Source organism: Sinocyclocheilus rhinocerous, unplaced genomic scaffold (genome assembly GCF_001515625.1).
Source record: "Sinocyclocheilus rhinocerous isolate Xijiao unplaced genomic scaffold, SAMN03320098_v1.1 scaffold1285, whole genome shotgun sequence".
Classification (NCBI taxonomy): Eukaryota; Metazoa; Chordata; class Actinopteri; order Cypriniformes; family Cyprinidae; genus Sinocyclocheilus; species Sinocyclocheilus rhinocerous.
Genome location: NW_015645559.1, coordinates 1,237,025 through 1,259,776, shown reverse-complemented (window position 1 = coordinate 1,259,776; position 22,752 = coordinate 1,237,025). Strand labels below are relative to the sequence as shown.

The window sequence follows — 22,752 nt, the reverse complement described above, 5'->3', positions numbered from 1 at the left end:
TCGCACAAAAAAGGTCATGTACATATATTGTGCGATAAGTCGATATATTGATTATTGCGACAGGCCTACTTAAGTATAACCTTGACATCCTGGTCACATTTGCCCATTGGCTTTCTAATACATGCATTTTTTTCAATTCAATCTCGTGTGTTTTTATGTTAAATATTAACTTTTGGTGTGAATAGGCCTTTAAGCTCCAGAAACCAGCGTGCTGCAATGCCTTTGTTTGGATGTTAGTGTGAACCGCTGATAAGAAATCTATTTAAATAATGTGTCGCCGCATTAATTACTTCTTCCTCCTTTCCCTGTTTCTCTCACAGAGGAAGTCCCTCAGAGACCAGTGGCTGATGGAAGGACCTCCTACATCTCCTGACAGTACGGGACCTCGATCACCCCTCTGGGGCGCTAAGGCTCAGGAGATAGAGACACACATTAACAAGTATGATTTTTAATATTTTATTTTTATAATATTTAAAAATATTTAGCTTGGTTACCAGAAAATGTATATGTGGTTGCTGAGGTGATCTGAATTGTTTTTGGCACATTACTGTGCAGTTTATAGGCTGTTCTGAGTATTTTTAGCATGTTTCTACACAGTTGCAAGGGTTTTCTGAGTGTTTTAGCGCATTGCTAGATGGTTGCAACTGTGTTTTGGGTGGTTGCTTGCCGGGCCACAATTTCTCTGTGATATTCTGCTCTCTATATATGGCTTGGGTCTCTCCTTGATTGGAAGTTCTTAATTATTGTCCTGATGGTGGAAATGGGAACTTTTTTCTTACATTTTATGAAGCTCATCAATCTTTCGCTGCACATCAGAACTATATTCTTCGGCGTGAATCGTTGTGTTGGATGATTAAGGGAATTTGGCCTTTGTGTTCCCTCATATTTACATTTTTGGGAAACAGGAAGTCAAAATTTCATGTTCATAGTCACCCTGGTGTGTTAAAAAAAATTCATTATGAATGGGAATATACTTTAGAGACATTTTATTCATAAGAATTTCTAGTGGTGCTTATAATTGTGACCAGTGTGGAGTGTATTGGAGAAAAACATAATGTGATTTTTACCCACTTTCAGTTGTTTTGCATCAATGAAAGGTTAGATTTTTGTAAATTTTTAGAATAAAATATCATAAGGATAAACCAGACAGATTTATTTCTACAGCATCTTCGCTCATATTTACTGTACCAAGGGGCTAATAATTCTGACCACAACTGCCAAATCCCTGACCAAAATAAATAAATAAATAAATCTCTTCCATGAGCACTTTACCGCATCTATATATATATATTGCCGTATAAGATAAGTTACAAGCTGAAGTTTAATACTTCGGAGTTTGTTCAATACTCTAATCATACACACAGTAGTAATAATGTTGCTTCCCTCTGCAAACACCGCTAATTATTCCTGCCAAAGTACTGGAGCACCAAGTAGGTGATGGGTTTTTTTATCCCCCAAAATATCTTTCTATTTCTGCATGTGAGTGAGAAGGAGTATTTGAAGTTCCTGCTTTGCAGATCAGCATTTATTTGCTTGACTGAAGGAGATGGTGATTATTGTAATAAGCTGGCCGCTGAGATGTTCTTCTGTGTTGAAGCAGGGCTTTAATTAGTCAGAGCAAAGTTTGGCAGTAATAAGCTGCTCACTGCCCTATAGGGAACAGACTTTCATGGTGTGTAAACAGCCGTCTGAGGCCTCTCATCCTATGAGGAGTGATTCGTTTAATGCCTGTATTTGTTACAATGCAGTTTTATATAGCTATAAAGCATGCTGCGATTTCCAGAGAGGATTGCGATTAAGTAAATGAGTCCACGTGAGTGCAGGCTCACTTGCGCATCTTGTTTGTCTGATAGTAAATCCTGAAAAACCTACAGTATATTCTGGGAACCTGTTGGGGAAGCTCCTTTGAAATTGTAGGTTGTCAAAACAATCATGATTACAGGCAAGCTACACTTTAGCAAAAGTTTTTAGCTACACTAAAAGCTACTAATAAAAACTATGTTGAAGCCATTTAGAGGGACATAATCAAAGCTTTTAAAACCTAATGTTAATTGTTGTTCACAATTTATTTTACTTCCATAATATAGTTCTGAGTGAAACAAGATAGTAGCCTGGGAATCGATAGGATCGTGAAAAGTAGGCCAGAATGCAGCCAGACTGAATGAGAGTTTGCTTAAACAGTGCCTACACAAAATTTTAGAAGTCATTTCAGATGAAGAACAAGTTATTACATTTTGACTGAATCTTTGCTTTGGAATTATATGCGCTGATGAATCCTTATCAATAAGTCCTGGTGCCTGCACCAAGAACGTAAATTCTTGATTTCATGTTTTATTTTCTGCAATCAAAAGTAGTCATTTTCTCGCACAGAAACAATCACGATCTAATTGTATTTGAACCTAGAAATTACACTATATATCATCAAATCACCATAATATACGTATATATAAAAAATAGTCTGAATCGTAGGAATGAACAGTGGAATTTGACTCAATGTTATATTATTTTGCAAAATTATTGTAATAAGATTTTTGTGTGTGTATTGCTACTAAAAGCATGGCAACACTATTTTAGGAACCAATTCTCACTATTAACTAGTTGCTTATTAGCATGCATATTAGCATATTGACTGTTTATTAGTATTTAAAGTGCATATTAATGCCTTATTCTACATGATCATATTTTAGATCCTTTAATCCAGGGGTGGGAAAACTTGGCCCTTCCAGGTCACTTTCCTTCAGAGTTTAGCTCCAACTCTAATCAAACACACCTGAACCAGCTAATCATTGTCTTCAAGACTACTAGAAAGCTACAGGCAGGTGAGTTTTATCAGGGTTGGATCAAATCTCTGCAGGAAAGTGGCCTGGAAGGGCCAAGTTTGCCCATCACTGCTTTAATCTGACCCCATACCTAAACTTAACAACTACGTTACTAATTATAAATATATAGCAAATTAGGAGTTTGAGGCAAAAGTCATAGTTAATATAGTGAGAGTTGATCCCCAAACTAAAGTGTGACCAAAACCATATAATGCTGTGCAGGTTTCTAATGAATCAGTGAAATTTTTTCTTTAAACCAGCTGATTTAAATGTCCAAATGAACCAACTGAACAAAATTAATAAGAAATTCATGACTTCATATAATAGAGTAGACAAAAAAAAGAATGTATTGTTTTGTCTATACTGTTGAATTGATACTGGCCGACGTGACGTCTCCGTTCCCTCCTTCAGGGAACGAGGGTTACCATACGTAACCGAGATGTTAATATTGTTCTTACTTTTCCCCCCAACAGTACCTTGCTCTTCCCAGAAATAAAACTGTTTCTAAGAAGAAATGTCTAGTGTAAAAATTCAAAATGTGTCTGTGAGGAAGTATTATTGGCTTACTTAAAGGGGTCATATGATGCGATTTCAAGTTTTCCTTTCTCTTTGGAGTGTTACAAGCTGTTCGTGAATAGATAAGATCCTTAAAGTTGCAAAGACTAAAGTCTCAAACCCAAAGAGATATTCTTTATAAAAGTTAAAGAGGACACGACTAGAAATCAGTGGTTAAGTTGTATTTACAACACTGTTCCAGAACAGTTCAACCCAAATATTCAGAGTTTTGAGCAGTGTAGTGTAGCGCTTGTTATTTCTCGTTTCTCCGATCACAAAGGCAGACATGGTTTTATGTTTACGCGGCACGATGCAACGCAATGCGTAAAAAGACAGTCATTATAATCAGTAATTATGTCCCCACTGGATGCAACAAATGCCTCGTTTTTTAATGGGTTTTATTTAATTGGTTTTGTCTCGTTGCGCCAGGACACGCCATTATATGGTAAGGGGCGTAACATTTCCGTCACACGCTTGAGGTAATCGGCCAATCACAACGCACTGGATAGCTGGCCAATCAGTGCACACCTCACTTTTCAAAACGATGAGCTTTGTAAAAATCGACGCGTTTCAGAAAGGCGGGGCATAGAGGAGAAACAATAATGTACAGTATGTGGAAAATAATGTTTTTTTTTAACCTTAAATCGCATAAACACATTTCATTACACCAAATACACCAAATAATGTTATTTTTTAGCAACGTCATATGACCCCTTTAAAGAAAACCACAAGCCAATGGTAGGTTTCCACCTTATAAAACATGACATGCATGTATGTGCTTTAGATTACAGGTGACGTCTGAGCAGTTGGCAGAGGAAGAACTGAAACTGAAGCAACTCATTGAAGACGGTTCCAGTCAAACTGGCACAGACACTCAGACACAACATAAGGTGAGACACCATGTCTGAATGCATGATCATGCTGAACACGCATCTGCTGCTGTCACACGTCTGCTTGTGTCAGAGCTTTTCACCTCCTAAATCATTTTTCTAGCTATTCACACTAGTGTTTGTGGTCAGTAAGATTGGTAATTCTATACAGCAAGGATGCATTTAATTGATCAAAAGAGATAGTAAAGACATTTATAATGTTACAAAAATGTTCTCAAAGAAAATGTGTCATGGTTTCCACAAAAATATGATACACAGCACAACTTTTAAATATTGATAAGAAATGTTTCTTGAACACCAAATCGGAATATTAAAATAATTTCAGAAGGATCATGGTACGTTTAAGTCAATACGCTTTACTGTAAGATGCACAACTCTCTGAAATCATTATGAGCTGTTTATAAGTAGCAGCAAGTCAGGGCTGTTTTTTTATACTCGTTACCATCACAACAAACAACCTTGTATGGAGGTCAGCTGAACTGTAAATAAACACATTATTTTGTCTTTAAAAACACACTGAAGGCTGTTGAATCAGAGTTGCTGTGGTGGGCTGCAGTAAGACTATAGCTTATAGTCTTATCGAAAATTGAAGTTATTCTAATTAAAGAAATAGTTAACATGAAATGTTAATGAATTTGCTGAAAAACTCACCCTCAGGCCATCCAAGATGTAGATGAGTTTGTTTCTTCATCTTGTTTGGCCTGAGGGTGAATCAGTTTTCAGCAAATTTACATTTTTGTGTGAACTATTCTTTTAAGCTGGGTCTTGGTCTTATTGTATGTGTTTCTTCAAGACAACTACATTTCTAAAGCAATGAGCTCAAAGTGCCACATGAATACAACTGATGTATATTCATATTTGACCAACACAAAAACACAGGCACTGATGTGAACCTTCATGTTCTGTTGAGGCTGACTTGCAGTAACTAAAGAGTCAAAATAACAACAGTACATTTCAAAATTATCCCTTCAGATTATTTTAATATTTTCCTGTATTGTGTCAGTTTGGGGTCAGTTTATAGTTGACAGTAATTAACTGCTACAGTGTGTACACTACGTTTTATATCTCTGAGATATCTCTAAATAAGAATGAAAGGTTAAATACTCTATACTCATAATGACTCAAAGAAAGGTCATGCAGTATCAATGCTGTATTTTTTGTGATTACAATTTTGCATTGATTAAATAAATACTGCCTGCATTGAATACTGTATATGTAACATACTGTACAGTGTTGGTGTGACTCCACATTGTGGTAACTGAAGCTGATGTGTCTGTCTGTTGGTAAACGAATCTGGCAACACAGCCATATTTTTTCTAAAGTTGATGAAAGATGAAAGATCACCCCTAATTATCCAATCAGAGTGAGTGAAAGAAAGTATTAGCGGTAAAACGGGGAAAGCTTCACATGAATTAGATGATTGCTGATATTTACAACAATAAAGGAAGCGTGAGTTATAAATTATAATGATTACAATTTTGCATTGATTAAATAAATACTGCCTGCATTGAATACTGTATATGTAACATACTGTACAGTGTTGGTGTGACTCCACATTGTGGTAACTGAAGCTGATGTGTCTGTCTGTTGGTAAACGAATCTGGCAACACAGCCATATTTTTTCTAAAGTTGATGAAAGATGAAAGATCACCCCTAATTATCCAATCAGAGTGAGTGAAAGAAAATATTAGCGGTGAAACGGGGAAAGCTTCACATGAATTAGATGATTGCTGATATTTACAACAATAAAGGAAGCGCGAGTTATAAATTATAATCACACAAATCTGACACAAGCGCTACAAACCTGAAACTGGCTAGCTAGTCTTTTAATTTTCAGCTAACGTCAAAACTATTTCATATAACAATTAATGTTTTTAATGTTCTCAATATGGTAATAATATTAACTGAATTAATTAAATTGTCACTTAGTAATTTTAGTGTATGTCAGCTTCTATTTGTTACCAGCCATGATTAATTCATTCTATGAGCAAATGCTTGATATACTTGTAAAGTGAGCAGTTCTCATAGATAAAGTGAGTACTAGTTCTCATCTGGTCATGTGACCTGCACATGAAGGGACATAATAAATACAACTGCTTTTATAAGTATATAAAACATATTCATTTCTTTGTGTAAAACTTTTAATGAGGGAAAATTGTGAGTATACCTTCAGTAAATGGTTTATGGTGTTTCTCTAAATCACATTGTAAGCAGAATGCTGCAGTATTTGGGAGACAGTTGGAATATTGGTGTGCATGTTAATGAACTTAGAAAGGAAACTTCTCTAGTCTAGAATGGAGGCTGATCAGAGACGAGCTCTTCCACCCATAAATGTTCCATGGCCTTGAATGAAATATTAAGCAGCAGAATGAGAGTGTGATGTGTCCTCTCTAAGGATGACTGTTGACCTTTTCTCTCTTGTTCATCCGATAGGGAGAGGCCGTGGTGGAGCCAGTGGGAGCAGGTGAGTGTGTGCCACCTGTCCTCTCTCTGTCCCGCACCTGTGTCCAGGCTAACCATCTGCCTGTCTGTTTCAGTTACACAGCATCAGGCTTGTCTGCTTTCTAGACCTGATTATTGCTTACACAAGAGAGTATAATCCTTGACAAAAGCAATAGTTGTGAATCTGTGTTAAATTAATTCCTGGTTAATTCAGTTGGTAAGAGTTTACAATAAGGTTCAGATTGATAACATGAGTTGATGTGTTAGAGATCATCCACTAACAATGAACAATACCTCTACAGCATTTATTGATCAAGTCGAACACTAATATATTTTTTACATTTATGAAGTCATAACATAACATGAAACAACATGAATTATCAGTAATCAATTTATAGTGATACTTAATATTATTAAATAGTATATTATGTACACTACCATCTAAATGTTTGGGGTCAAGATTTTCTATTTATTTTATTTTTTACTTTTATTTTGTGGAAAAAAAGGAATACTTTTATTCAGCAAGAATGCAATTTGTTGCAAAAAATCTATTTCAAATTGTTTTGAAATTTCAAAAAATATTAAGCAGCACAACTGTTTTCAACATTGATAATAATAAATGTTGCTAGAGCTGCAGATTTCTGAAGGATCATGTGACACTGAAGAGTGGAGTAATGTAGTAGTTCAGCTTTGCCATCTCAGGAATAAATTGCATTTAAAAATATATTTATTTTAAACTGTAATTAAAACATTAAGACGTCTTACCGACCTCAAACTTTTGAATGGTAGTGTATATTTCTGATAATAATCATGCATGTTACAAAATTTAAACTTTTTGTGAAGACTTACCAATCTACTTTAGACTTATAATAATAGACTTTTTTTCTAAACGGACCATAATATTTTGTAATGAACATGTTTTTAATATATTAACAAAACATCTTGCCACCTTGGAATTATATGACTCTGTCTGCATTCTGAGTGATTTTGAGATAATGAGCTTCAAAGTTTTTGAATTCCATATACTAGATAGAACCTTTTTGTTATTTAAATAAAAAGTCCCAAAATATACACAACTTAAAAAAAAACACATAATGTAAATAAGTTGTCACAGAATAAGAATGTGAATAACTCAATTTTGACCAAAATGTCAGATGTAATCTTATTATTCCAAGGAGACAGTCTCATCTAAATGGTATGCTATTGAACTAATATCAATCATAAATGTTTCTGATCAAACAGCAATTGCTGAGGTGGACCCTAATGCACCTATCATGGAGAACGGAAAAGAGGAAAAGAAAGGTATAAAATTATGAGTGATTATATACTATTCTTTCTTTAGACTTTGGTAACTGCACCAACAGATGCAGACCAACTGCGTCGGTCATCAGATTACAGTATGTCATTTCTCAGACATTCCAAAACTCAACAAATGCCAATTTAACATGTTCAACTGGCAAAAACAAGTGCCAATCAACGCAAATATGGGTAGCACACTATCCAACAAAACTCGGTGTCTGTTGGCACAGTGTGAATTGGCCTTAACTTATCATTGAAAAACAATCACTTACATTTTTACTCAAGGAGGGACCTGATATGTAATGAGCAGTAAACACACATAACAACACCCTAAAATACGCCCAGAACACCTTAACCATCACATAGCAATGGCCCAGCAACAATCCACAATACCTTTAACATATTCTCCTACTATCACTCTTTTTCCCCTGTCTTTCTCTTTCTCTCTGTCTGCTTTACATTCTTTTCCTCATTAGTTTAATATTAAGATTAAAAAACCTTTAATATTCCATCAATTATAGAATTAAAGCATTGCCTTGCCAATGCCTTGTCTTAATAACTTCAGTATTCAATATCGTGTATGAATATCAGAAGTGATTCTAGATTCATACTGTTGGTTTCTGTTGCAGATGATTCAGTGCAGGCTGAAAATCACGATGGGGAGGAAGCAGGAATGATTACTGGCGCTAAAACAGAAACAGACACCACACCACCTCTTAACGGAAATGCTCTTAACGGTAATGTGGAAGGAGAACCATCACACAATAGTCCGGAAGAGGACGAACATGCTTCTGCTAACGACTTTAACAGCCACCCTGCTGAAGGACTAGGTGCAGGTGGTGTAACTATGACCTTCCTTGGCTTCAAGGAGGCGGAGCCTGGGCAGGGAGTAGATGAGGATGATGACGGCGGAGCAATTATCCGAGCAGAAAGAGTCATCATCACAGACGAAGGGGAGGAAATCCCAGAGGAGGATAACAAAACTGCTCAAGAACCTACTGTGGACGCCACAAATGAAGACACTTCTGGAAACACAGAAGAAAATGGTGCTGAGGAAAAGACAGAGAACCATCCGGAAGCTTCTGCTGACCCAGAACAGGCAGAAGTGATTGAAGATCCTCCTGCTGAGGAGATACTTACAGATGTAGCAGTTGAAGGTGAGACACAAGATCTTGAGCAAGAGGAGAAAGATCTTCCTGAATCGACTGAAATGCAACCCCAGAATGTGACAGTAGATGGCACTATCGAGGCAGCCCAGGTTCCAGTGTATTCCACAACACAACCATCTCCAACAATCAGACCAAAAGTCGAAGCAAACACAACAGAATTGCAAACCCCAAAAGACGAGGAGGTCAAGCCCGCCATGCGCATCTCGCTCAGCCAATTTCAGGAAGTTCCACTGGATGGCGCCGGAACAGAAACAGCGGAGTCAAACGCCAAGGCAGAAACAGAGAAACAGCGTGCCGAACAAGAGCCTCTGCTCGTCTCCAAAGCAGCGGCTCAGCTGGACACCAGCGCCGCAAATCGAGCAGAGGACGCAGGTGCACCAAAACGAAAAACCTGCCAATGCTGTTCGATCATGTGAACACTCTGTTGACGTTTGGCTGTGACTCTTTTTATTCTCCATTCTTTTTCATCGTGTCTGTTACTCTGAATATAGAGTTTGTATTTCAAGACATTCGTATTTTGATCTTCAGCTGTTCACATCGAAACTTGCAGCGGCGTCAAAGCACAAAGTGTTTATGATGTACTGAAGCCTTCGAGACTTGCATTGCCTTCACTGTATTGAATTCCCCACAACTCTTTTCTGTGTAAGAAGAAGCACATTGCCTTGCAGGAAAAGACTGGAAAGACTGGCTTCAGTGTGCATGTTGTTGTTGATATATCACCATTGGTTGCATTCCCAGCCTCTGGTGTCTGATTATGATCCTGTTTTTATGTCTGGCGACTCTAGAGCGTTGGCTGCCGACCCACAGAGGCCTTGACGGTTTTAACACTATACCATATAAAAATATTTTGTTTTCTCAGTGCCGTGGGAATTGACCCACGTGGGTAATTAATAAGTCTCAACCTACAATAGTTGTGGTATTCTCTATTAGAAACCATTCGTGTGCCTTGTTTATGAATCAAAACAAAGAGGCAGCAAAGAGATGGAATGGTTTCCTGTGATTTTATACACGCTGTAACATCTTCAGAGTTTTTGTATTGTTGATGTGAACTGAGTTTCAGTTTGATTGCTTTTATTGTTACAGTGCCTTTAACTGCCCGACAGAAGCGTTTTTAGACTTTAAAGGCATGGTTTACCCAAAATTCAAATGTATGTGATGAAAATCATTTCATGTTGTTCCAAAGAAAACAGTTTGTTCTGCAGAACACAGAAGATAATTTAAAGAGTGTTTCAATAAAGAGAGATTATTTTGTCCTGCAGAAGAAAGAAATATACAGGTTTGGAATGACATGAGGATGAGTAAATGATGACAGAATTAACATTTTTAGGTGAACTGTCCCTTTAATGTGACCCTATGAACAGTACTTAATATACTTCTGTCCAGTATACAGTATACGGCATAAACCGCTTCATCAATCTTGGCAATTTTAGGTTCATTCTCCAACTAACATTTCTATAAGGACTGCTCCTGTTGTCTCTCATTAACACGGTTTAAACTGTGTGTGACAGCGATTCAAGTTTCATACCATGATATGTAATCAATACTATTCAAAGTTTTCAGTTGAATTCAGGAACTTGTTTTTTCAGCATAGACATTTTGATGTAAATTCTCAGTGCCTTAACTGAGTGCCTGTTTGTACAGTTTAAATAAAGAGCTGAATGAAAAGCAGTGAGGATTTTGTATAGAAAGTTTACATTGGAAGAGCTGCAGGATTAATAAACTAAACTGATGAAATGTAATCAAGGCTGTCTTTTTCTTAAAATAGATTGAAACAAGAAATAGTTTAGAAGGTATATAATGAGGATTGTATATGCTGTCAGCATAAGGATAAAACAGTATCCTTTTGAAATTATGTATAAATGTATAAAAGAGAATCAAATAGTAACGCCTTTAAAAAACAATGGCAACAATCCTTTTATCATGAAACATGAAAAAGAATATTGTATATTCAGTGTTTCAGTGCTGATTGTTTAAATATTCAGTAGCTTGAACCGTTTCCATATTTATATTTAAATTAATTACATTTTATGCTGCTACACTGCACTTTACAGTAAGTTTTCAATTCATCAACATGAGTTAATGCATTCAGTATCATGAACAAGCATTTATTAACCAGTTTAATTAAAAAGGTAATTATGCTTAAATTTGCCATCTTTCATTGTTAACTCATGTTCAATTCATAATACATTAGCTAATGCTAACTGAAATTACAATGTATTTGTATATGTAACCTAACATTAATAAATGCTGTAAAATTATTTGTTAGTTCATGATACCTAATGCACTAACTAATGTAAACATTAAAACTTATTGTAAAGTATTATAGTAACATGTAGATCTTGCATTATTGTGTATGAATCTAAAAGTTATTCATAAAGAGATCCCCTGTTCAAACCCTGGCTTCAGTCATGAGAGCTTTGAGAGCTGTTTGGATTAGTGATGCAAGGCCCATGGTGTACTCAACAGCTTTAGTGCAGTGTGGAAGAAGGAGAGAAATTAACTGCACAGATTTTAACCTTGATTACTAAGCAGGGGGTGGAGGTACAGAGAGAGAGAGTTCAAGAGAGAAGGAAACCAGGGAAAGAAAGGGAATAAGGTGAGAGGGGCACACTTCAAAACGTCTTGGTGGACGATTTCAGTTCTTTGTGTCTTTCAGCTGACCTTCCATCCTTTCTTTCATCTCATCGGCTGGTAGGCCTATTTTCCTTTTTCATCTTGTTTTATGTATAAGAATGGGTCATGTAATACATGTAGCTCTTTATCTCAGTAGTATGTGTTACATTGTCAGGAATTTCAACTTGGGCTCATCAGTAGGATATTGCAGGATTATTTTATTTAAAGCCCTCCATATTACTAGTGTACATAGAAGTACATCAAGTGAAAGAAGTGCACTTATCCATATTTAGTGACAGCTATTCATAGTGTCTTGAGATTTATGGATGCTGACAGCAGTTTTTAGTATACTGTAGCTAAATATAGATTTGTGCTACTTGGATTTTGTTTATATACTTAATATTTAAATTTTCACAACAATCTTTTACATCCCTTTGAAATTCATTCATGACCTTAATTATATAGTTTGTGGGTGTTCTATAATTCATAGGAACATTAAGAATACTTCACTGTTGCTGTATTATTCCTGAATCAGACTTTCCATATTGTTTTGTCACTCATGTCCAGAGTATAATCTGATTAAACAGTATTAATCTGCTCCTTATGTAATTAGCATTATGCTATGACACACCTTTAAGTCTTTGTGTTTCTTCTACGTCCAGTGGAAAATGCAATACAGTGTCCAAATGTTATATTGAGAATGATCAACTCATTGTCAACAAAAAAAATATTACCTGACTTGCATGGATATCTGATTTTGTATTTAAGTAAATATGATTCTGAGAAGAGCTGGTTAAACTTTTACTTTCTAAAGAATGGAGATAAACTTCATTGACTGGGAAGGTGGAAAAAGTTCCACTTCTGACCCTGCACACTGTTTAATGTTTTTCTAATTTTAATAACTGTTAATCATTCTTAGTCACATGTGCCAATATGAAAAAAAACCCAGTATGGATCAAGGTGCAAGACAATGACATTATAGCAAAACAAGAAGTTACAGAAAAAATGCCTTGTCTATAGCCTGATGTAAAGACTAAAAAATAAAATAAATATTACAAATAATTGTTTCAGGTGACCTATTTTAAGGTGAGCTTAATGGGAAAAGACACTAATCTGACTTGGAGGCATAGGCGTTAAAGAATAAATGGCCTAATGAATTTGATTAAGACATAGAGGTCAAAAAATTGTGAAGCAAAAACCCAAAAGCAACGGTGAAAAAGATTCCATGCAGTCACACTATAACTCAATTTAGTATGAGCCTTCCTGAGCTACTGGGATTGAAACATAAGCTGATTATAGTTTCCTAAGTCAGCAAAAAACTATAAGTGTTTCCTTTACAAAGAAATGTCTTCAGGGGTCTCACCTCTGCTATAAAAATGAAGAACAGGTGAGAAAATCAGTAAGAGACAACTTTGTTGATTACCAATTCAATCAAATAAAGGAAGCCTGCTTCTGGCTTGTCATTCTGTTATTGTATAACGCATTTTGCCATTTATTTCATACAGATATATTGCAAAATGGAAACAGATTCTGTGACTTGCCCTCAGAAATCTGAATTCCAGGATGAATGCAGTAGTAAAGAAGGAAAACCCCACTTCACTGATGATAGGGAAACAGCAGTCATACAAGATCACATGGAGAAAGATAAAAACATGGCCACAGACCCCCAAGACATGAAAAACAAGGACAAAGAAGTTATTAGTGAGTTAGAAAAAACAGAAACACCTGACAGCGGTTTTCCACCTCAACCTCACAATCATCCCACCTCCTCACCAGCGGATGGAGCCATTGAGGCAACAGAGGAAGTCTTGAGCAGTACAGTTGAAAATGACCCAACTGGTGATCAAGAGTGGCCACCAGTGCCAGGACTGGAAGAAGATATCCAACCAGAGAGGAGTGGGTGTCAGGCCATTGAGATTCAGGATGAGGTGAAGGAAAACACTGAAACCAGTGAAGATGTTCAGACAACTGAGGGTGAAGAACCTGTTACCATGACACAGGCAGACAAAGGCTCACCACAAATACCAAAGAAAGCCTGTGAAGAAGGACATGACCTTGAGTCACATGGTGACTCTGACTCAATAGTGTTCCTATCGGAAAACAGTGAAGAGCAAAATATAGACTGCAAACCTGTGGACTTTGCCACCACCAGAGAGCAGTGGGTGAGACGGGACAGTCGTTGTGATGAACCATCAAACCTGACGTATTCCAAGAGCTCCTCAAAAAGTCTTCTCACTGAGACCGAACCTTCATCAAGCACCCAAAGTGAATCCACAACTGAACCTGTGGTTAATACTGAGAACATCCAGCAGGGGGAGCCTGAGGTAAACAACCCAAGCGGTCTGAATGAGAATGAGGAGGTGCAACAGGTGTGTGGTGCTGCTCCACCCCTAGAAACAGTTGCAGGCGAGCCAACCAATCCAGAGCAAGGTAGCTCTGCTTGTATCTCTACTGAAGTAAAAGAGCCATTGATAATGCCACAGGGGAGGAGGGACAGTAAAAGGGAGGAGAGAGAGAGCAGTGAAACAGGTGAAGAGCGAAAGCAAACAGTGTGTTTCACAGAAACAGGTGGGACCGAAGGAAAGCAGCTGGGGGAGGTTAAAGATCAAAGACAAGAACGGGAAAACAACGGGCAGAGAGCAGAGTCCCAGTCAAACACAAAGCCTCATCTGGGAGAAGGGAAAGTCAACAGAATGCAGGTGGATCATTTTGATGACAGCCAGAGCGATAGTGGCGTATCAGCTGATTTCTCCCCCAACAGCACAACAGATGTCTTGGAGGGCCATGATAATGATGCTCCTCAGCCCTCTGAATCTCCACCTAACGAAACTCCCATTGAGAGGGAGATCCGTTTGACCATGAAGAGAGAGCAGAGTCTAAGGCGTTCTCGAGGACTGTGCGACACCATTGACAGGACTAATGAGTTTGTGGAAATTCCGGCGAGAAAGCCTATTCTATCCCAGGACCCTCAGATAAGACCCAACCCAAGCCACGGCAAAGACCGGCAGTTTGCTGGAAAGAAGATGCAGAAGGAAATTAGTGCTGAGACAGAGAGGGAGAAGGTTCTGGTTGAACTGGGCCGACTACCTGGGTTCTATGACAAAGGAACAGAGGTACAGCTTCAAGACAAAAAGCAGCTTTTTGAGTCATTCCAAGAGCCTAAGGAATCGGTGGCAACCATTAGCAGAAGATCTGCCACCGTAGAATCTGCCGCTGGAATACAGGAAGTTGATTCTGCTGTTGATGTTAAACAATGCCTAATGCAATTCTCACAAAATTCTCCCACCCAACCAGTTACGACCCAGTATGGAGCCACCAACGGCAACCCGCCTACTGCTCGAGGACCTGGTCTAACTGAGGGACTCAAGGGCCAAATAATCATCATAGAGGCCAATGCTATTCCCACAACTGTGGGAGGACAAAACGGAGGTTATAAGACAACCTCATGCACAGATGGAGGATCTGTGAGACCGATGAATTCAACGGGTGTGAGGGCTTCTTCTGCCGAGCCTGTCAGAGCAAGACAAGGCCCAAAGTTAGAAGTGACTGAAGATGAAGACTCGAGTTTAGTGAAGGAGAACCCTTTCTTCAAGCTCCGTTCTTCTATGAGTCTGCAGTCTCAGGTGGAGCTGGACATTAAGGAGGCAAAGGAGAGGGACCGAGAACTGCAGAGACAGAGAAACAGTCTTTATGGAGGAGCAGCCATGTATACAGAAGAAGGAAGAGGAACAGGAATGTATTTGAGGACAGAAATTAGAGTGAGAGAGTTAAGGGGAACCTCTAGCCAAGAGATTCCCCCACCTCAACAGACTCCAGCAGGCCGCCAATCAGAGACGTTCACCACCACCACGTCAGGTGAGTCATTGTAAGCAGCATGTGAAATTTTGGTTTTGGTTTACAGAGCAGTTCAAATCAACTGAAGACGTCAGTCACACCATTGGTGCTTTCATGTTTGTAGGTGAAAAAGAACATATTGAAGGTAGGGATGGTATACATTGGATGTTAAATGAATAAATGCAGTGGCGTGCACAGACCTCGGTAGAAATCGCTCCCCCTCAGTAGAAATCGTGGTCCGGGGGCACCTAGATCAGACCGGAAGGGAAATTTATTGTTGGTGAGCCCCCCGACCTCACTGAATAAATGAAAATGAAAACATAAGAAACTTATGTAGCATTCAATATACAGTTCATGCATTAACTGAGAATCAAACAAATGACTTCTGCATTGTTAACACCATACACAACCATTTAAGCTGCTGGACACATACAAAGAAGCATTTGTCATTCAAATTCTGTTGCATTCCAAATATACATTTTATCAGGTTATCCATTGCCTGCGAACAAACCCATAATCTTTGCATTGCTAGCACCACTCGCTACTGCTTAGCTACAAGAGAAGATGCTACATAGAGAGAATGTATAAACAGAGGATACATATGCAAAGAACGCATGGCATATCTAACAAATCCTAAAAAAATAACTATTAATTTGAAGGCTATACATCAAACCCATGACCTTTGCATTGCTAGCACAATTCTTGACTATTTGCACTATGGGAAACCTTAATAACAGCAACACTGGCAAAACTCAACACTTGTGAACTATTATTTAACAGTGTGATTCTAACACTCTTCTGTGTGTGTAGAGTGTAATGTAACCATATTATCATTTGACTGTAAGCTAGTAGTTTGTGCTTCACCATGGCAGCGAACAAACAAATAGCCAAAATGCTAATATGGGTTATGTCACCAGTACTAACGTAAACCGGATATTGAAATTTCTGTGTTATTAGTCAAATGTGCTGACATGAGCAAAGTATGGATAAGAGTACTGTGTATGTACAGGTGTATGCATTTTTGAAATATAACATGTATGACCAATACATGATCTACAGTTGTGACCTCTTAAAAAATTATATTTTACTACTGTACAAGCCTGCTGAAATGCCTGCTAGTCTTCATATAGAGAAATGATTCAAACATTTACACTAACAATTAATGGCACATAGATTTAGTACTAAACTGGGGGGTTCTAGTTTCTCTTTAATCAAAAAAATCTCCTTTTCTGTTTAATCAGAAGAGCAATCCTTTACAATTATTCAGCATAACAATTTCTGCCAAAACGTCATAGTACATTTATTTTTCCTGCTGTAAAATCAAAATTTATGCGGTATCACCTTCTAATAGAGTGAACTATTTTCAGAATCCTTCTGTCATTTTATATTCTTCCTTGACTGATGGTGGCCAATATCAATTTAGCGTTACTGTAATAACAACAAATTTTATTAACTATGGTAATTTTGAGGAAACTGCGGTAACCATGGTAGCCTACATTTTTGTAAGGGCAGCTAATAGTTATAGACCAGTATTGCCGGTGTCATAACTTTATAGTAATGTGATGCAATAAAAGTGACTTGTATGAACTGTGGGTCTGTTCCAGTAGTAAATATTTGAGTAATATTTTTAAAATAAAATTCTTCTAAGAAAAATCTTCCCTTTTTTTTTTTTTGACAAATTCTGCTATATTTGGACACACCTCATTCATGTTTCTCATCTAAATCTCAATATAAATGCTTTAAATACTTGAAATAAGTTTTTTAGAGAAATATAAAATGATACTATAAGAAAAATATGTGCCTATTTGTCTGTACTTTGTTGTTTTCTCACTCAGTGATTATTATGCATGCATATTGTCATGAACATCCAGTTCATTAATGGATTATACATTACATTCACTGAAATAAACATCTGTCTTCTGCTTATAGTGCGTCAATCCACTGGAAAACTGGACTTAACGTGGCCACCGCCCCAAGCTGATGAAGAACAAAGACAACTGTCAGCGGTAGAGGACTTTTTGTTTGAATCTCTTTTAAAATGCATCATTTGTGTTCTTAACTATATTCTATTCTGGGACTAAATGTGTATGTCTCAGTTATGCTGGTATTGGTAGCATTGTGGTTAAAGTTTTGGGCTGGTGGTAACCCAAAGGTCTCAGGTTCAAATTTTGAATTCGGTAGTCCATGAATTGAGGTTTTAACCTGAACAATAAACAGATACCAAAGCTCTTCACCCTTTCAATAGGTAATCAAAGGAGTATCAGAGTTTCAGTCGCACTCCCTGTGCAAACACAACCACGCACACTTAAATGTGACGCTGCTGAAAAAGTAGCTTATCTTACTTCATATAATGAGAGTTCAGAGCAGAGTTCATACTAGCTGCATTCTTTAGAATCAAGATTATGTCATGACTGTATTATCACTATTACCACTGAATCATTCGCCTCAGCCAGGGAAGTATAATGTAACCAACACAATCAGCACAATTTCAGCACAAGTTCAGGAAGTTCACTCTGTTCTCTCACATAGAACAAATGAATGATGACCAAGTGCTGTCAAACTCCAAATATGACCATAAAAGTGAGGTTTGTGCAATATATTATATGATACCTTTACATTGTTATTAAGTGAAAAGTCAAATGTATTCACTTCTCAAATCTAACTCAAATGTCCTTATTTGAATGTGCGCATATTCACATTTGTGTGCTGTGAGCACTTATGTGACATGTGAGAACCAGTTACAATATATGGCACCATTGACATCAAATCTTATGTGCCATATTTGAATATGTGCAAATATGAATGAAATTTGAGACAATTTTCAGTGCATAACAACTCAATTTGCCTTTAGAAGACCACTTTAATGATGCTTCTTGGAGCTTGACAGTCTCTGGTCACCCTTTGGTCTCATTGTTTGCAAAAGAGCAGTCTAGATATTCTTCAAAATATCTCCTTCATTGAGGAAAAATGTCAAATTGGTTTAAAACAACACATGGTTTAGTCAACGATGACACAATTTTCATTTTGACCAAATTAGCCTTTCAGCCAACACTTTCAGAAAAAAAGGTACAAAAGCTGTTACTGGGGTGGTACCCTTTCAAAAGGTACATATTTGTACCTTATTTAACACTAAAGGGTGCATTTAAGTACCCTAAATGTATATTTTAGCACCTAAAGTGTACATTACATTTTTGTACCTTCCGAAAAGGTACCGCCCCGGTGACAGCTTTTGTACCTTTTTTTCTGAGAGTGTATGTTATGTGAGCTAAAAGCATTCAATTTCAAATGCACTTACTAATGTTCTTATTCGAATGTTCTGATGAATACAGAAAACAGTAACGATCCCAAGGCAGAAAAATCTATTACTCGAGCGCTGGGAGTCAGGGATGGTGAACGGCCATGTGGACGATGACGACTGAGACGGAAAACCAACTACAGCATCCTGACATATACAATATGGAGCCCAGTCAACCAAGTGTACCAGCCTAAAATAAAGCGTATGAACAAATGATCAGTTTTCCCAGAAACCCCTCTGATCTTTTAAAGGAAACCAGTACGAGTGCCACGTGCCGTTATGGATGGATAAAGAGCATCAATTGCCTCAAAAAGACACTGCGAGTTGGTTATCCTATCTGATATTCCATAACACACACTGTGTAAATACCAAATGAGCCAAACTGGTGTTAATGATAGTAGGTATGGCAGTGTTTATTGTCGTTACATGCGCTCAAATGATTTCAGTGTAATGATTATGTAATTTTGAATGTAATTTTCTGATTTAGTTATACAAATATTTATAATCAGTTAACATAGCTGCTCATCTCATAGTAACAAAATGGTCTAAAAGCCTGGAATATTACATAAGAATTATATTTAAATAAATATTATTTGATATTTAATTACTCATTAGAAAAGCTAAATTATATTGGGAAAAGGCTTTATTGATGCATTAAAAAAAATGATAAAATAAATAAAAATGTTAATCAGCTTTTTGGTTTTTCTGAATAATTGCTGAATGTGACTCATTGTTAGTATTGTGATAGAGGTTTGGCCCTTGGAGTCCGAAACTAGATAACTGACTTCACAGTAGGCACAATGACCAGGATGTAATGCTTACGCCATATCTAAGGCTTTGATTTTCAAAATAACAATTAAAGAGGGCGACCCTTTGCTTGTTCAGTGACATCAGTCCATTCTAAGCTTCTGCACACTCAGCCCGTGCTGTGAGGTATGAACACCAGACTGCCGTGACTCAACACGCCAGCGGGCATTCAAATTCACCATAAAAGTCATAAAAGTGAGGTTTGTGCAATATATTATATGATACCTTTACATTGTTATTAAGTGAAATATTCACTTCATTCACTTCTCAAATCTAACTCAAATGTCCTTATTTGAATGTGTGCATATTCAAATTTGGTGTGCTATGATCGCTTATGTGACACGTGAGAACCAGTTACAATATGGCACCATTGACATCAAATCTTATGTGCCATATTTGAATATGTGCAAATATGAATGAAATTTGAGACAATTTTCAGTGCATAACAACTCAATTTGCCTTTAGAAGACCACTTTAATGATGCTTCTTGGAGCTTGACAGTCTCTGGTCACCCTTTGGTCTCATTGTTTGCAAAAGAGCAGTCTAGATATTCTTCAAAATATCTCCTTCATTGAGGAAAAATGTCAAATTGGTTTAAAACAACACATGGTTTAGTCAACGATGACACAATTTTCATTTTGACCAAATTAGCCTTTCAGCCAACACTTTCAGAAAAAAAGGTACAAAAGCTGTTACTGGGGTGGTACCCTTTCAAAAGGTACATATTTGTACCTTATTTAACACTAAAGGGTGCATTTAAGTACCCTAAATGTATATTTTAGCACCTAAAGTGTACATTACATTTTTGTACCTTCCGAAAAGGTACCGCCCCGGTGACAGCTTTTGTACCTTTTTTTCTGAGAGTGTATGTTATGTGAGCTAAAAGCATTCAATTTCAAATGCACTTACTAATGTTCTTATTCGAATGTTCTGATGAATACAGAAAACAGTAACGATCCCAAGGCAGAAAAATCTATTACTCGAGCGCTGGGAGTCAGGGATGGTGAACGGCCATGTGGACGATGACGACTGAGACGGAAAACCAACTACAGCATCCTGACATATACAATATGGAGCCCAGTCAACCAAGTGTACCAGCCTAAAATAAAGCGTATGAACAAATGATCAGTTTTCCCAGAAACCCCTCTGATCTTTTAAAGGAAACCAGTACGAGTGCCACGTGCCGTTATGGATGGATAAAGAGCATCAATTGCCTCAAAAAGACACTGCGAGTTGGTTATCCTATCTGATATTCCATAACACACACTGTGTAAATACCAAATGAGCCAAACTGGTGTTAATGATAGTAGGTATGGCAGTGTTTATTGTCGTTACATGCGCTCAAATGATTTCAGTGTAATGATTATGTAATTTTGAATGTAATTTTCTGATTTAGTTATACAAATATTTATAATCAGTTAACATAGCTGCTCATCTCATAGTAACAAAATGGTCTAAAAGCCTGGAATATTACATAAGAATTATATTTAAATAAATATTATTTGATATTTAATTACTCATTAGAAAAGCTAAATTATATTGGGAAAAGGCTTTATTGATGCATTAAAAAAAATGATAAAATAAATAAAAATGTTAATCAGCTTTTTGGTTTTTCTGAATAATTGCTGAATGTGACTCATTGTTAGTATTGTGATAGAGGTTTGGCCCTTGGAGTCCGAAACTAGATAACTGACTTCACAGTAGGCACAATGACCAGGATGTAATGCTTACGCCATATCTAAGGCTTTGATTTTCAAAATAACAATTAAAGAGGGCGACCCTTTGCTTGTTCAGTGACATCAGTCCATTCTAAGCTTCTGCACACTCAGCCCGTGCTGTGAGGTATGAACACCAGACTGCCGTGACTCAACACGCCAGCGGGCATTCAAATTCGTCACCATGGTGATGATGGTACTATAGGAAAGGTACAAAGAAAACGTCCGAGCCGAGCGAGATTAGTCATGAGCGAGATCACAACACACACACACACACACACACACACGCAGTACGCTTTACTGACCCTCTAGTTGCCTGTGAATTATTCATTCACTCTTTCTCAGCACAATTAGCTAAGGCTGCATGGGAATGCTCATTTCAAATATGGCAGCGGCTCATCGATACCACTGGAAAAAAGCTGCCCATTGCTTTCAGTCTTCAATGAGGTTAATCCAGATGACCTTTAAGACCAATACGAAATACTATTCTTTGTGACGAAGTATTCTGAGGAAAACAAAACTATGATTAGTGACGCATGGGTAGTTTCTAGCAAAACATATAATTGGTATTTGTTTTACAGTTGTCTGGTGTCCGAACATTGTTTTGTGCCGGCCAGTTCTAAGCGTTTCTTTGTAAATATAGGGTTAAAGGGACAGTTCACCCAAAAATCAATTCTGTCACCCTTAAGTATGAGTTTCTTTCTTCTGCTGAACAAAAAAGAAGAATGTTGGTAACCAGACAGTTGACAGTAGCCATTGACTTCCATATACTTTTTTCAATGGCTACCGTCAAGTGCTTTGGTTACCAACATTCTTCAAAATATCTTCTTTTGTGCTCAACCGAAGAAAGAAGCTCATACATGTTTGGAAGATGAGGGTGAGGAAATAGCGACAGAATTTCATTTTTGGGAGAACTACTTTAAGGTGCTTCAGAGGACAAAGCAGAGAAACTTCAGTCAACCATATGCCATTATGATTGATTATCTCAGACTGTAAGAGAGCTATAAATGGTTTATGGTTTGCTAATCAAAAAGTTATTATGAGACTTCGTGTAGTTTCAGGCTATGTGAAAAGTGGATGGGAACAAAAATAAAGTCTTTAAAGGGGTGGTTCAGTGGTTTTTTTCTAGGCTTGATTGTGTTTATGGGGTGCAGTCTAACATGTGTTAATGCTTCGTTTTTTTAAAAAACGCATTCTTTTTCACATAATTTACCTTTATTCCACACTGCTCTGTCCCTTCTCTGAGAAACGCGCTGATCAATTTTCTTCTTTTATGAAGCCCCTCCCTCAGAAATACACGATGGGCTCTGATTG

General features: G+C 37.4%; 2 protein-coding genes across 5 annotated transcripts in view; both read left to right on the top strand.

Annotated features, from left to right (window-relative positions):
* The window catches only part of palm3 (paralemmin 3), a 49,990-nt gene extending 39,067 nt beyond the window's left edge, over positions 1–10,923 (top strand). For all 4 annotated transcript variants that reach the window (XM_016510502.1, XM_016510500.1, XM_016510501.1 and 1 more), the window contains exons 4-8: positions 321–439; positions 4,159–4,264; positions 6,698–6,728; positions 7,949–8,008; positions 8,635–10,923. In XM_016510502.1, coding sequence (XP_016365988.1) covers positions 321–439; positions 4,159–4,264; positions 6,698–6,728; positions 7,949–8,008; positions 8,635–9,590 — 1,272 coding nt within the window. In that variant the 3' untranslated portion in view covers positions 9,591–10,923. The remainder of the gene's footprint in view (positions 1–320; positions 440–4,158; positions 4,265–6,697; positions 6,729–7,948; positions 8,009–8,634) is intronic.
* Positions 10,924–11,628: 705 nt separating this feature from the next.
* Positions 11,629–19,489, top strand: misp3 (MISP family member 3). Its single transcript, XM_016510498.1, has 4 exons — positions 11,629–11,865; positions 13,293–15,642; positions 17,551–17,627; positions 18,951–19,489. Exons 2-4 carry the CDS (start codon positions 13,305–13,307, stop codon positions 19,038–19,040), a joined length of 2,505 nt encoding a protein of 834 aa, XP_016365984.1. The 5' UTR covers positions 11,629–11,865; positions 13,293–13,304; the 3' UTR covers positions 19,041–19,489.
* Positions 19,490–22,752: the final 3,263 nt, after the last annotated feature.

What these genes read in the sequence shown, in the direction of transcription:
- misp3 (XM_016510498.1), top strand. Translation starts at nt 13,305, where the DNA reads ATGGAAACAGATTCTGTGACTTGCCCTCAGAAATCTGAATTCCAGGAT. An exon ending in GTTCACCACCACCACGTCAG is followed by an intron (nt 15,643 to 17,550) that starts GTGAGTCATTGT and finishes TTCTGCTTATAG; the next exon opens with TGCGTCAATCCACTGGAAAA. An exon ending in AACAAAGACAACTGTCAGCG is followed by an intron (nt 17,628 to 18,950) that starts GTAGAGGACTTT and finishes TGATGAATACAG; the next exon opens with AAAACAGTAACGATCCCAAG.